We start from the raw sequence: 14,702 nt of genomic DNA on the forward strand, positions 1-14,702 counted from the left end.
TTCCCAGCACCCACATGGTGGCTCACAAACACCTGTAGCTCCTGTCCAAGGGGATCTAAAACCCTCTTCTGGCCTCCACAGGTGCCTGCACACTTGTGGTTCACGTACAGATGAGTGCGTGTGCACGTACTTTAAAAGGAAGAGGAGGCTCTGGTAGCTCATGGCCATCGACCCAGCACTAGGAGGCAGGAGCGGGGCCAGGAGATCCTCTGAAAGTCCCAGGCTAGGCTGGACTACACCCATCTCAAAACATCGGCAACCACAGAGAGGACATCAATGGCCATCTCTTGAGAGGTGTAAGGAGGTGACACTCTATGAGGGTCAGTACCCAGAATCCTGGGGCTGGTGGAGGCTTGAGCCTGGAGGAGTGCAGCTTTCCTGTTCCAGGTCCATAGGGATCCTCCAAACCTGACCCTCAGCCACAGGCGGCCAGTGACAGCGCTGAGGTTCAAAGGAGAGGGAGCGGAGGGGACGGGGGGGGGGGGGTGCTGCGTGGTGCAAGCAGTAACTCAGCTGTTCAGGAGGATGAGAACTAGAGGTGACCACGGGCTACCCGAAATTAAAATTAAAACTTGAAAAAGCCAGATGGATCTGCTGTTACCTGTAATTCCAGCAGGCAGAGGTAGGAGGGCCAGTGGGATGGCTCCTTGGTTGAAAGTACAGGCCTGGTGGCCTGAATTCCACACCCCACACCCCAAGAGCTCACGGTGAAGGGAGAGAACCAATTTCCCAAAGTTGTCCTCTGACCTACACACAAGCACCACGGAACACACAACGCCCTCACTTGTGCACAGATACACAACTGGGTTAAGAGATGCCGAGTTCAGTTCCCAGCACCCACATGGCCCCTCACAACCACCTCCTCTGCCTTCCGGAGGAACTGATGCCGCTTCCTGGCATATGGTGCATATACATACCTATAAGGCAAAACACCCACTACACATACAACAACGGCTAGCCATTTATTTGAAGCATGGGATGGTGCTGGGGGAGGCAAACACCCAGCCTTTCCTCTGAGTCAATGCAGGACGGTGGGGATGCCTGCCTGGCCTTTCACAACAGCCTTTTCCAGGACACTGGTCAAAACGGCCAATACACAACCAGCAGGTGTGTGGCAGGCTGGGCCGTCTTCACAGTCCTGTGGGGGAGGCGTCACGAAGTTCCTGGTCTCTGTGTGAGTCACAGGCACTGAGCAGTGACAACCTTAAGGACCGGCCTACAGTAACAGACACGTTGGCCCCTGGTTTCCTAAGAGCTAGGCCTGTCACCCCTGTAAGGCTGCGGACACCTCTCTTCCTCTTGCATCTCGTGACCTCAAGCCAGCTCTAAGGATTCTTCTACCTCGAGAACAGCTGTCCTTGTGGGCCCGTGTGGGTCCTCAGCCCTGGGTTCAAAGTAGGTCCTGTCACCTCGGCAACAGAACAGGAGCTACAATCTCCTGGGATAGTGTCAGGTCAAGGGAAGTCTCAGGCCTTGGGGCTAGAATCTGTCCCTGCTACCTGTGTCAAGGTCATGGATACTCTTGACACAGCTCCCTGGGCTGGGGGACCAGGAAGGAAGCAGGCAGGTTCCTCACAACTAAAGGGACTCCTCCTCCAGGAAGTCACATGGGGACCACAGCCAAAGCAACCAAGGCCCAGGAAAGCCTCAGGTACCCTTTGGCCCCCCCATCTCCGGGGATTCGTATGAACTCAGGCCCCATGGCCTCGGTGTGCCGTGTCATAGAAACGGGCTCTGCTCTCAAATGTGCAGGTCTGAGAGGCAGTTGCTGGGACCCACTGGGTAGAGCCTTGTCCTTGAGGCCAGTCTCCCCTAGAAGCAAATTCCTCCCGGTCAGAAGAATGGAAACTGAGTTCCAGACCCCCCCCCCCCCACTTTTTATAGAGTTCATTCAATTGGGCCTGGTAGTCACCCAAAGACATGCTAAGGAACTGAAAGGAGCAAGCAGTATTCTCCTTGAGCAGGGTACTTACAGCTCTGTGGGGCCCAGCCCCCACACAGAAGACACCTTAACGGCTAAGTTAGCTCGTTTTCCCAAATTCTAATTCAAAAGCATGATTTCTCCTTTCCCCCTTTTTATCTCTTCATTAAAAAAAAAAATTATTTTTATAAACATTTGGTGTCTGTGTGACAGAGTCAGATCCACCAGAATGAGTTACACAGTTGTGAGCTACCACGTGGGTCCTGGGAATTGAACCAGGGTCCTCGGGAAGAGCAGCCAGTGTTCTTAACCGCTGAGCCATCTTCCCCAGGCCCTCCGTTTTCATCTTTAAATTTTACGTGTGTGTGTGTGTGTGTGTGTGTGTGTGTGTGGCAGAGGGGTGTTCATGCTTTCTGTTTCTCTACCCCCTTCCCCCACTTAGCCATTCAGTTGTTTACAGAACGCCACTGCTGACCCTAACTCAAAAGGTTTTCTTCCTTCTCCCTCACTCTTCTCCCCAACAGCTGCTGAGATTAACAGCTTGCCTGGTCTGTCCTCCCCAATTCTAATAAAATGCCTTCAGACCTTCCTTCTGAGTGCGCTTCAAAATTATTTTATCGATGAGACTGACCCTACAAAAGGGCTTCCCATTAACATTTTATCTTGTTCAATTTTCTGTTCAGGACACAGAGGCCCTGTGTCATACAGGACACCCCGAGTCCCCTCTTCTGTGCCTCGGTGTCTTTCCAGCTGCAGTAGGATGTAGTCAGTTGAGGATCGAGCCCAAACACAGCCCTGAAAAAGAAGTAGGGCCTCGTCTGCCTTGTCCCCATCCTGGGGGCTCACAGAAGCCAAGGGGAGTGCCACTGAGTGGGCTGGGCTATGCCTTGAACCTGCAGTCCTAGCTGGACACTGAGTGTGCCACCCACAGGTCCTGACCGTGCCTCCGGTGGGCTAGCGTCTGTCAGTCCGAGGGGCCTTGGCACTCCTGGCAGTTCTTCATGTCCTCAGAGTAGCTCTCGATTTGGATGGTTATGGTGTGGAAATTGAACTTCCCCTGGAGACGGTCCCTAGCCACCTTCAGCACGGCCTGGGCATCAGCATTCTGAGCTGGGAAGAGAGAGACGGAATCCTAGGCCTCGTGTCTACCCCTGGGGACAAGAAATGCTAGGGTCGATCCCTCATCAGGCAAGCCTGAGAGCAAGACGTGGCCTTACAGCACCAATCCCTCTCCCCCCCCCCCCGCCCAGTCGCGCCTGTACGGGGAGACCTGACCACCTCGCACAGGGCCTTGGCTTATCTTCCTCCATAAAAGCAGTGGAAAGGATCGGAGGGCATTTAAACGCTCAGCATATGGCCGGGGCTTGGCAAACCCTCAGGAATGGCGTCAGGGCTTCACCCACCGATTGCTATGTGGACGGACAGCACTGGCTGGGCCACCGTCAGCGCCCAGATGTGCAGGCTGTGTAAGGCTTCCACGCCATCCACGGACAACAGGAGATTTCTCACGGCCGTGAAGTCCACGCCCTTGGGAGTCCCTGGGGACATCAAGCAGAATGCTAGAGGACACTGCCATCCCCATCCCCCAACTCGTTTCTACCCTCTTCCTCCAGGGCCACCTCCTCAGAAGTCCTCCTTGGCCAGCCGTTTCCATGTGCTCCGCAACCCTCACTCTGTCCTGTCACAGGTAACTTCACCCAGGATGACCTCATTAAAGTATCCATCAGGTCAAGAGGGGAAGCAGGCATCAGTCTAGTTTTGCTCACGGCTAGAAGGTCAGTGCCTAGCGCAGAACCTCACTAAACATCCCCCCTAAAAATAAATAAATAAATAAACTTCAGCTTCAGCTTCCTGGGTGCTGGGATTACAGATGTGGCCCAGCAAGGTAAGTCATCTTGTTAGGGAAGACGGCCTTAAAGACCCTGCCGCCCCTAGGCCGGCACTCTACTCTGGCAAGAGTCCTTGACCCTCCAGAAGGCCATGGCTTTGGCCTAAGCCCCAAGGCCTGAAGTGTGAACGAGCCCTGTGAATTAGAGGTTCCAAGAAGACCATTCAGCACTTGGCAGGAAGAGGGTGTAGGCATGGAGACCTGTGGGAAGATCTAAGCTGGTGTGCATTCACTCAGTAACTACGGTGGCGCATTCCTATTTTTCCAGTACTTGGGAGGCCAGGGCGGTCCAGCTTGAGCTGTACATAGAGCGCCTGTCTCAAAAACAACAAAGGATTAGAAAGGTGACTCAGTGGTTGGGAGCAATGTCTGCTCTTCCGGAGGATCAGGGCTGGATTCCCAGCACCCTTTGATCCTAGGCAGAGGTAGGTGGATCTCTGCGAATCTGAGGCTGGTCCGGGCTACACAGTGAGATCCAGGACAGCTAGAGCTACAGAGGGAGAGAGACCCTATTTAATATCCTAACCCCCCCAAACGAAACAAAAACAAAGAACCTCAAACACCCCAATCTCTGTCGTCCTGGGAAAGGCACCTGATGAGGTGGGGGAGGCTGGGGCTCCAGGTGTGACCAGCCAGGGAGGACATGCTCCCAGCAGGGGAGGAGGCACCCCTGGGCCTAGAGGGAGGGTGAGCGCTGCTGGGGCCTGTCACACCGGATCAAACCTGTCAAACCAGACCCCAGCGGACCCACATTAGGTTCCAGACCCCAGCTCCCACAGCGCGGTGCTTCTTCCTACACTCACGCCGTCCTTAAAGCTGGTCAGACTGTGGGCCACAGGCTGAGAGAGAGCCCCAAAGTCGGGAACAGTGCTGGATGTTAGCTCCCTCAGAACTCACGCTACTCACAGGCAGGCAGGCACACAGTAGTGCCTACTTGCAATCCCAGACAGGGGAGGCAGAGACAGGCAGATTCCTTAGGACTAAGCCAATGAGCTTCGTCTAAACAGAGTCCCAGATCTAGGGAGAAGGCTCAGTGGGGAAAGTGAGGACCTGAGTTCAGGTATCCAGTATCCCTGAGACACACACACACACACGTGATGGCCCTCTCCAGTAACCCTAGAGCTGGGTAGGAAATGGAGCACAAGCAGACCCAAGTCTACTTTGAGAAACTAGACAGCTCTAGGTTCAATAAAAGACCCCAGTAAGCAACTAAAAAAATAAGGTGAGCCAGGTAGGGTAGTGCCTTTAATCCTAGCACTCTGGAGGCAGCAGCAGACGCATCTGTGGGTTCAAGGCCAGCTTGGTCTACACAGTGAGACCCTGTCTCTGGAGGCAGAGACAGGCAGATTTCTAAGTTCAAGGCCAGCCTGGTCTACAAAGTGAATCCAGGACAGCCAGGGCTCTGTTACACAGAGAAAACTTCTTGGGGGAAAAAAAAAAGGTGAGAGCTGGGCTCGGTGATGCCAGCACTTGGGAGGCAGAGGCAGGTGGATCTCTGTGAGTTTAAGTTCGGCCTTGTCTACATAGTGAGTTCCAGGACAGCCGGGGTTACACAGTGAGACCATGTCTCAAAACCAAACAAAACAAGCACAACAAAAATTTCGTTGAAGAAGACACTCCAGTGGCAATCTCTGGTTTCCACACACAACCTAACCGGTGAACACAGTCAAACACGCGCCCCGACCCCATTCATTCACTCAAAGCCCTAGGGGCCCAGTTACCTTCCATGAGAACCAAGAGCACGTCTCTCAGGATGGTCAACGTTGTCCCCAAGACCAGGATGGAGAAGAGGAAGGTGCAGATGGGGTCCACGTACTTGTACTCCGGCTGCACCAAAAGAAGACAAGCCTGGGGTTCCCTAGCGTCAAGCTGAGCCTCGCTGTCTCCTTCCCAGCACGGTATCAGGGAGAGTCCCTCTCTTCAGGGTGAGCTGGGGCCTCGCTCTGGCCTACCCTGTCAGTTTTCTACTCTATTCTCCAGGACAGAACACATCTCTTCCTGAAGAGCTGAGACAAAGGTGGAGCTAAAGAGCCCTCTGCATTGGCCTTACCATTCCCATTAAAATAATAATAATAATAATAATAATAATAATAATATATTTAATGTATGAGTGCTCTACCTAGATGTACACCTGCGTGTCACAAGAGGGCACCAGATCCCACTATAGATGGTTGTGAGCCACCATGTGGTTGCTGGGAATTGAACTCAGGACCTCTGGAAGAGCAGGCAGGGCTCTTAACCGCTGAGCCATCCTCTCCCGCCCCCACCATTCCCATTTTTAAAGATGGGGAAACTGAGGCTCATTCAACGAGACCGAGCAATTCACTCATCACCAGCCTCGGCCCCACGCATGGCTCTTTATCTCAGTGCCTGTGTGTGATGGGCAACACCCGGGCTTCGGCAGCGCGCCCGTCCTGGAGGCCCAGCTTCACAGCTTCTGTGTGAGTGGACGAGAAAGTAACAGGACTTTCCTAAACTGCCTAGAAAAAAGCCGGTCGCCTACCTTTCAGGCTTGCTGTAGAGGTGAGAGGCGGCGACACTTGGTAAGTAATAAATACTCCTTCCCTTTCTGTACCCTCTCATCCAGAGCTGGAGGGAGCCTAACAGGGAAAAAGCCCACCCCCACCCCTGTCTCACCCCTCCCCCACCCCTCTCCCTCTGTGTCCAGTTCTGACCTTGAAGTATATGATGTAGGCTGCCACCAAGACCCCCACGCTCTGCAGAAGGTCCCCAATCACATGGATGAAGGCAGCTCGAACGCTGGGATTCTGCTGCTGGCTGTTGTCGCCTCGACTTTGGTCATCGTGGCTGTGCCCAGGGCCGTGGCTGTGCCCAGGTCCATGGCTGTGCCCATGTCCTGACTGATAGAGGGACAAGCCCATTCTGCGGAAGCAGACGAAGCACAGGGACTCGGTGAGCTTGCAGGGGTTTCAAGGCAGCCAGGCACAGTCTGCCCATTAGGGTGGCCTCCCCGAGGGTGGAATTCTGAAGCCTCAGCACCCAGTGACCTTCCCACGCTGAGGACTGCAGCCTTGGCTCCTAGCCACAGGGCAAAGAGCTCTGCTCATAATGGAAGGTTATCTGGGCACAATCCCCAAAGCTGAATTTCAGAGCAAGGGGCGAGGAGGAAGTCATCTGGCTCATCCCCTCTCGTTATAAGTGGGGAGAATGAGACAAGCGATAACAGGAGAGGAAAGGCCCAAACTCGTGCTCTGCCCACCCCACCCCCCTTCCTTTATCTCCTCATTTGGCCCAGCGGGGGTCTCAAGGATATTCTCCAACACATGATGTAGGGGTGAAATGATGGGGTGCGCACCTAACACCTCCCACATCCTTGGCCCAAGGTCTCAACGGAACCAATGTGTAACAGGTGCCAGAGGTGAGCGTCTGAGGGGATTCTGTCCTGGTGGCCGGGGCTGGAATGGGGAGCTCTGCATGGGGGAGTGGGGGTGGGCGTGAACCACAGGGAGCTGGGGCCCCACTCACATGATGTTCACAGCCACGGCGCAGCCCGACGTGATCAGCATGGTGGCCCCTTCGATCTCATAATCTCCAGAAATCAATCGCTGCACAGCCAGGTACACGAGCACGCCAGTGACCACCCAGATGGACAGGACAGACAGCAAGGCTCCAAGGATCTCTGGATGAGAGCCCAATCTCAACTGAAACCCGAGCCCTTGGCGCTACTCTCTGTCTGTCAGCCCTGCCCACTGTAAAGTCCGGGCCTTGTTGGTCTCTACAGTGTTTCAAGATCTGCCTTATCCCGCCAACTCATTTCTGAGAAAGTCAGGGCTAGACTTTCTCACCTAGGCCAATCTTGTTTGCTCTGTGTGGGCAGAAAGTGACAGTAATGTGTACTCTAGCCATGGTGGTCACTTCTAATCCTAGAGCGTGGGGCACAAGGTGTGTGTGTGTGTGTGTGTGTGTGTGTGTGTGTGTGTGTGTGGTCTCCCTATGTAGACCGGGCTAGCTTTGAACTCAAGAGATTTCACCGGTCTCCCCTGGGCTGGGATTAAAGGCGCATCTGTAGGGTGTCTTTCCCTCAAATAAAGGTAGGGTTACTACCTCTTTTAATTAGGGTAGCGGGCTAGAAGAGGGCCCAGACCCCCGGAGGGCTAGAGTTGAGGCTGTGAGCCAACAGTAGTAGGTGCTAGCTGCTGTGCCACGCCAAGCTCCATGTTTTGCTCAATTGACTAAGGGAGGCTGAGGACACTGGGCCACCTCTCCATACAGGAAGAGTGTCAGTGCCATCCAGAAGTGCACTAACGGCCTAAGGCAGCGCTTGCTGACCTTTTCCTCCACTAGAGCCGGTCCCCAGTCACAGGCGGTGCTATTGTCACTTTTCTGAGCCACAACTTTCTCAGCAAGGTGAACTTGACTTCACCAGAATCCTGGCAACAAGCCTGCCGTCAGACTGGGGGTCCCAGAGGACAGAAGCCAAGGCAGACACCCTCTTCTTGCATAGCAGTTACCTTCTGGGCTTGCTCAGGGACCCCCGCCCCCCCAGGTCTAGTTCTAGCCTGGCATCCCTGTGATGGCACACAGCATTCCAATTCTTGAGAGGCTCCTGACAGTAGAGTGTCTATGAGTCTGAAGCCAGCCTGGGCTACAGAGTGAGTTAGGGGCCAGCCTGGACTACCAGAGACATTGACTCAAAACATTACAATTCCAAACAAATGCCCTCAACATTGTATCTGGCCCTCGGAGGATCCTTACCAGCTCGCTGCCAGCCGAAGTTCATGGTCTTGGTGGCCGGTCGGGAAGACACCCAGAGGGAGAAGAGGCTGATGAGCATGCTGGCAAAATCGGTGAGCAGGTGGGCTGCGTCGGTCATGATGGCCAGGCTGTGAGCCAGATACCCACCTGCAAAAGTGAGAGGAGGACGGTCGAGTACCCCAGAGAGTCAGCAGAGACCACAAGCCCTGGGAGATACACTGGGTTTAAGGTCTCTGCATCTCTCCCACAGCGTGAGCATGTGGCCTCCACCGTGTGCCTCGATTTCTCCTATGGAAAAGACTCAAGTCAAGACTGAAAATCGAGCTCAGGTGATGGCGCACACCTTTGATCCCAGCATCCTGGAGGCAAAGGCAGGCAGATCTCCGAGTTCGAGGGCAGTCTGGGCTACAGAGGGAGTTACTATAGCAAGGGCTACACAGAAAAACCTTTCCTTGAAAAAACAACAACAACAAACCATTAAATAAATAAAAAATAAATAAATAGAGAGATAGGTAAGTATTGATGGGGGCGGTGTCACACAGGTTTAATCCCAACACTCTGGAAGTAGACGCAGGCAGTTATGAGTTCCAGGTCAGCCAAGGCTGCTTAGTGAGGAGAGGGAGAGAGAGAGAGAGAGAGAGAGAGAAAGAAAGAAGTAAACTTGTTGGTTTGGTACCTATTTGGCTGAGGTACCTATTTAACATAAAAATCGGACCTGGCCTCTGGATTCTCCCAGCATCCCTCAGTCCCTCCCTGTTACAGGGCATGGGTGACATACCCCGCCCTCCTTTCCAGCCGGAGGCTGGGCTTCCTCTCCCCCAGAGGCTCTTCACTTTATAACCCAACATTTTGGTTCTCTCCCCCTCTCTCCTCTCACTCTTTGCGTGCCCCCTCTTTCTTTCCTTCTCTGTCTGTTACTCCCCCTCCCTTTCCCCCCACTGCATGGCAACACCCCTGGCCTCTTTCCTTGGGACTGGTGAACCCGCTAGGAGCTGCTCCCTCCCCCATAAACCTGCTGTTGTTTAATTTTACTTTAATTTAGCTTCAGTTTGGCGGGAGAATACCTACCAAAACAACTCGTGCACGCGGGGACCTCACTCAGGTCACACACATGGCCTTACCAATGATTTCTCCAATCATGAACACCAGGCAGATGGCAGAGGCCACATAGAGCTTGCGCCGGGCACTCTGCTTCTTGGGGTCAGGGTGACTGGCAGAATCCTTCTGGGCATGGCAATAATGGTTGCTCTGGACAGCCAGCTCAACGGCAGGCAGGTCCACAGGAGGGGTCCAGCCAGCCTCACTCTTCCACAGAGATCCTAAGTAAGACCTGGCCGTGAGAGGAAGCAAGAGGAAATGCTCAGCAGGGAGGAAGCGCAGAGCCGGCCTCTGGGAGTATTGCTGGCCCGGAGTTTCCAGAGCAAGAGCACTTCAAGCCCAGCAATGCCCGGCGGGTGGGTTATCAGAGGTAAGATGCTGGGGAGAATGAGCCTTGGGACCTTTCTAGGCTGTCCCGTCCTCCTCCACCCCTTCCCAGGCCTGGAGGAGAGTCTTGGCGTACTAGCCAAAGGGCAGGTCGCGGTGAGAGAGCAGAGTTCTGGTTCAGGGCGCAGCAAAAGACCGAAGCTCAGCGCACCCGCACCCGAGGGCACAGGGCCTCCCCACCTCAGGGCTGCCTGGGATCAAAGTGCTGGAGTGAAGGCGGGGTTCCAGGAACCCGACTCTCCCGCTGCACCACCGGGCAGCGCTGAGGACCTGTGTGCCTGGCCAGGTGAGACAGGTGATCCCCGAGGCTACGAGGCCACCGCCAACTTCCTCCCCCTCTGGCCTCTCCTCACCCCATCCCTCTGGCAGGATCCCAGTTCGAGCCCCCGCCCGCCCAACCAGGGCCAGGACGGCCAAAGAGGAGGCGCGTAGGATGCCGCTCAGATTCCCGCCCCTTGGGGCATGAACTCACCGGGCTCCACGCGTGCTCTCCAGCAGATTCTGCTTGTCCAAGGTCGGCATGCCGCACCCCCCCCCCAGGGCGCGCACTCAAAGTTGCACGCGGGACGACGGCAGCGGGCACTCACCTTCCGCTCGGCTCCCGCCGCTGCGCCCCGCGCCCGCCCGCTTTATCCCCGGTCCTCGCCGCCGCCTCGTGTGAAGCCGCCCGCCGCGCGTCGTGTGCAAAAGCCTGCGGGGAGGGGGGAAGGGTGACCGGCTGCAAAGGGAGTCTCGGCTCTGCCCCCACACCGGCCCCATGAGTCCCGAGCCCGAAGGAGACGGCCGGCCTGCGACCCAAAGCTTAAGGGCCTCTGCCCTGAGCAGAGCACTTGCTAAAAGTTGCAAAGTTAGGACTAGGTGGCCAAAACACCCACCCTAACCGGTGTACCATAGAAAAGACTTGGGATCTGGATGTTTCTAGAAAACCGGCATGCCTCAAATTCCAGCAGTCGCAGGCGGACCTCTGTGGGTTCCAGACCAACCTGATACACAAACCGAGTACAGGACGGCCAGGGCTACACAGAGAAACCCTGTCTGGAAAACACAAAAGCCAACCAAAATAAACAAACAGAAAAACCAACAACAAACCACAAGAAAAAAAAAAAAATCCTTTGCCCTAAGGGCAGGGATGTGACTGCTGACAGCCTGGCTGGAGACTCTGAGGCCAGGAGCAGCGAAGAAGGACTTCCGGGAGCTTGATTCCAGGCGGTGAGGGCACCCGGGAGGGCCGGGGCTCACCCCCTGCCTGAGCTGTGCCTCACCACCGTCTGTCGGAGTTACAGCTGCTTGCTTCCCTTTGAAAAGTTCCTCCTGCCTCTCTGATTACCATCTGGAGGGACCGGCTTTATCTCCACCTCTGTGAAGACCAGTGACTGTCCTTTTTTTTTTTTTTTTAACAGATGTTATCTGTGGAGAACGACACACTGCTGGAGCCTTTCTTTGTGCCCCGGAAGTTCAACAAATTCCCGAGAGACGGTGGCAGTGCGGCCAAACGTACAGCGCCTTCCGTGGAGAGGGTGCGGCTGTCAGCCTGATGCTGCCCCATGCATCCTTTTTGGTTTTTCGAGAGACAGGGTTTCCCTGTGTGGCCCTGGCTGTCCTGGAACTCTCTGGAACGGGTGGTAGACCAGGCTGGCCTCGAACTCAGAGCTATGCCTGCCTCTGTGCTGGGATTAAAGTCGTGTGCCGCCGTGTCCAGTTTGCCCCATGCATTCCAAACAGCCTATTTTCTGGGGTTTGGGCCCTGCGACACCCACCACCAGGTCCAGCCTCTGATGGGTATCTGCTTCCGGCTGGTGACCTCCCTGCTCAGTTACTGCATCTTCTAGAGTCTGAAGACCAGGGTTTGGAGAGTAGTTCCTGATAGTAGTTCAGGGGGAAGGCCTTGGATCCTATTCCCAGGGCCCAGTGGAGAAGGGAAGAGAGGGGCAGGACTGGTCTGGACAGGACCGGACTGGGGCTGGCGCTCAGCCGGTAGCATGCAGGAAGTCTTGAGTTCCAGCCACAGCAACCCAGAAACTGGGTGTGACTGCCTTGTGCCTGTCATCCTATCTCTGCGGAGGGCTGAAAGGAAAGGATCAGCAGTTCAAGGTTATCTTTGGCTAGATAGCTAGTTTGAGGCCTGCCCGGGGTGCTTTTAAGCCTTGCAGGCCCTGGCTCAGAAAAACAAACAACAATAATAAAAATAACTCAGTTACCGGAGTCGGTGGCAGAAGAAACAAGTTCACCTGGGTATAGTGCAGAGGCCCGAGGTCCAGCTGACCCAGAAGCAGGGACAGCAGGAATCTCCTCAGACCTCCGGTGGTCTCTGCCTGTGAAATTAGACTGAAACAAATTGGAGAGCCTGACATGGTTGCGCCTGGAATCAGGAATTCAGGAGCCTTGGGCGGAAGGATCTGGAGTTTGAGACCAGCCTGGGCAGTTTACTGGGGACCCTGTCTCAAAGTAAAAGGACTCCGGTGTGCGCTCAGCAGTGGGGGACTTCTGCTATGCACAAAGCCCTTGTTTCAATTCTTGATCCTATAAATATGAATTGGATGAGAGGCAGCGAGTGCTGTTCGGTGGAGTTTCTATAGGGTAATCACGGATTACTGTCATCTCTTAAGGTGGAAAAATCATGTTATAGCACTCCTCGGTGCAAAAGTTGTTGGGAACAAGCGAAAGGAACTCACTCAAAGTACTACCATTTAATTTTCAGACTCCATTTAATCATAGGGAGAAAGTAAGTTCAAGGTCCCAGTGAAATGGTGATGCGCAAGAGATATTGTACGAAAGAGGTTTATTGGTTGGCGATGAAGAGAGAGGAGAGAGCAAGACACGATGGGGGAGGGGAGGAGAGCACAAGAGCAAGAAGGCAAGAGAGTGACAAAGTAGCAGGTTGGTCCTTTTGTGGAGCAACTGAACCACACCTGCCAGGTGTGACTACCTGGCTGGCGACACATGATGACATCATAGGTTGCTAGGCAACCCAGAAGCAGGCTACCTAAATACTAACTAGGCCCTAGGGAAGCTGGTGACTTCCCACTAGCTGAACAGCTTCTGTTGTAAGGCAACAGTTGTCTGAATCCAGCCATTTCAAGGGCAATTCTCCATCTCCCTGGCAGGGTCAAAGTAGGTTCATCTTCCCAGGAACCTACTCCTATCCTGATTGATGGAAACTCTCTTGCTCAACCCTTTATGTCAAATACGACTGGACAATGCTCCAGCCCACCCTGCTCCCATCACTTTATGGTTTCATCCTTTAAATATGCTGCACAACATCCCTTCAGTGTCATAGTTCAGCTCCCAAGTCTTCTTTGGCCCTGATCCATCAGTAGTGGCTTGATGACAATAAATATTTGTCATCTGCATTGACCTGGTGTTTGGGTTATGTTGGATTTAGGCGGACCCCACAACAGTCATAAATTTTCAATGTTTTGTTTTTGTTTTTTTTGAGAGAGGGTTTCTCTGTAGCCCTGACTGTCCTGGAACTCACTCTGTAGACCCAGCTGGCCTCGAACTCAGAGATCCACCTGCCTCTGCCCCTGAGTGCTGGGACTAAAGGTGTGCATCACCAACTCCAGCTCAGCAGATTTGTTTTAAATCCGTATTTCCAACAATGCATGTGATATAATATATATATATATATATATATATATATATATATCAACCTATATATATATATAGTTCGATTTGTTTAGCTTGAGACAGTTTCCCTAAGAAAGCCAGGCTGGCTTGAAACTTGTGATCCTCCTGCCTCAGCATCCTGAGTGGTAAAATTGCAGGCCAATGTCATCCACACCCAACCTTCCCAAGGAAGGCAGAAAACAAAAACAAAAACTAGACATTCTGTTCTTTAGGACAGATCTTAGGTGGGTCTTGTTGTTGCTTACTTCTTTGAGACTGGATCAGTGCAGCCCAGGATGCCCTCCAGCTGCTGTTCTTCCTGCCTCACCACCTGAAACCACAGAAATTCTAATCTTTCCCACCTTCCAGCTAGGAGCTGGTCATGAAAGGACTTCTCTGGCCTGACCAGCCAGAGGGGCCCTGCCTGGTATCTGGGATGGGGAAAGTGAACAGACAGGCTCTTCTAGGTTTCCCTACCAGGCTGTTAACATTGGCTCTGACGCTTCTTCATCCAATCGAGTTCCTCAGGGGTTTGGGTTAATTATGTTTACAGGAGGACGTCGCCACCAATACAAAGCCAAACAAAAAAGCCCCACAAAAAGGACAAGAGTTCCAGAAGCTGGTGTGCCTGGAGAGAGCAACTCCACTTCTTCCCAAATGCCCCCTGACCCTTATCTGTGTCCTTTGTGATAGCCTTTTATGGTGAAGTAATAAGTGCTAAGTTAGCATTTCCCTGGGTTCTTATCAAATTGATGGTACTCTGTGTGGGGGAGGGGGTCCTGTGAGAAACGTGGGACCTGTGCTTGGCATCAGAAGAGATGGGGGATGGCCTTGGGGACCGAGCGCTGCAGGTAAATGGCAGCAGGACTGAATTCAGTTTGTGGACAACCTGCTATGGTGCGCTGCAAGATTAGTTGCTTGTCCGGTGTGTGCATCTGGTGCCTAAAGCTCGGCTTTGAGAGTTTAGCAGAAGTCTGAGGTTGGCCTTTCCCTAGATCCTCAGAAAAAACTGTAGTTGATGTGCAGCAGTTTGTGCTGAGGAGATAGCTCAGTGATAAAGTGCTTGGCTAGCATTCCTGGGGCCTT

General features: G+C 53.7%; 2 protein-coding genes across 4 annotated transcripts; one reads left to right on the plus strand and one right to left on the minus strand.

The window, feature by feature from the left end:
- Nucleotides 1-937: 937 nt before the first annotated feature.
- On the minus strand, nt 938-10,609 carry Slc30a2 (solute carrier family 30 member 2). 3 transcript variants are annotated; one of them, XR_002476633.2, is made up of 9 exons: nt 10,483-10,609; nt 9,647-9,855; nt 8,526-8,672; nt 7,296-7,449; nt 6,485-6,692; nt 5,531-5,636; nt 3,325-3,459; nt 2,815-3,031; nt 938-2,716 (listed from the first exon to the last, which is right to left on the minus strand). XR_002476633.2 is itself a non-coding variant. In XM_021643345.2 (9 exons), exons 1-8 carry the CDS (start codon nt 10,530-10,532, stop codon nt 2,886-2,888), a joined length of 1,155 nt encoding a protein of 384 aa, XP_021499020.1. In that variant the 5' UTR covers nt 10,533-10,609; the 3' UTR covers nt 938-2,716; nt 2,861-2,885. The 3 variants fall into 3 exon arrangements, 2 of the variants coding, with proteins under 2 accessions (XP_021499020.1, XP_021499007.1); XM_021643345.2 differs by having other exon boundaries at nt 2,861-3,031; XM_021643332.2 differs by having other exon boundaries at nt 938-3,031.
- Nucleotides 9,855-11,399, plus strand: LOC132652976 (uncharacterized). The gene is made up of 2 exons (XM_060379333.1): nt 9,855-10,296; nt 10,380-11,399. The coding sequence occupies exons 1-2, from the start codon at nt 9,882-9,884 to the stop codon at nt 10,769-10,771; spliced, it is 807 nt and encodes a 268-aa protein (XP_060235316.1). The 5' UTR covers nt 9,855-9,881; the 3' UTR covers nt 10,772-11,399.
- Nucleotides 11,400-14,702: the final 3,303 nt, after the last annotated feature.

Source organism: Meriones unguiculatus, chromosome 3 (assembly GCF_030254825.1).
Source record: "Meriones unguiculatus strain TT.TT164.6M chromosome 3, Bangor_MerUng_6.1, whole genome shotgun sequence".
NCBI lineage: Eukaryota > Metazoa > Chordata > Mammalia > Rodentia > Muridae > Meriones > Meriones unguiculatus.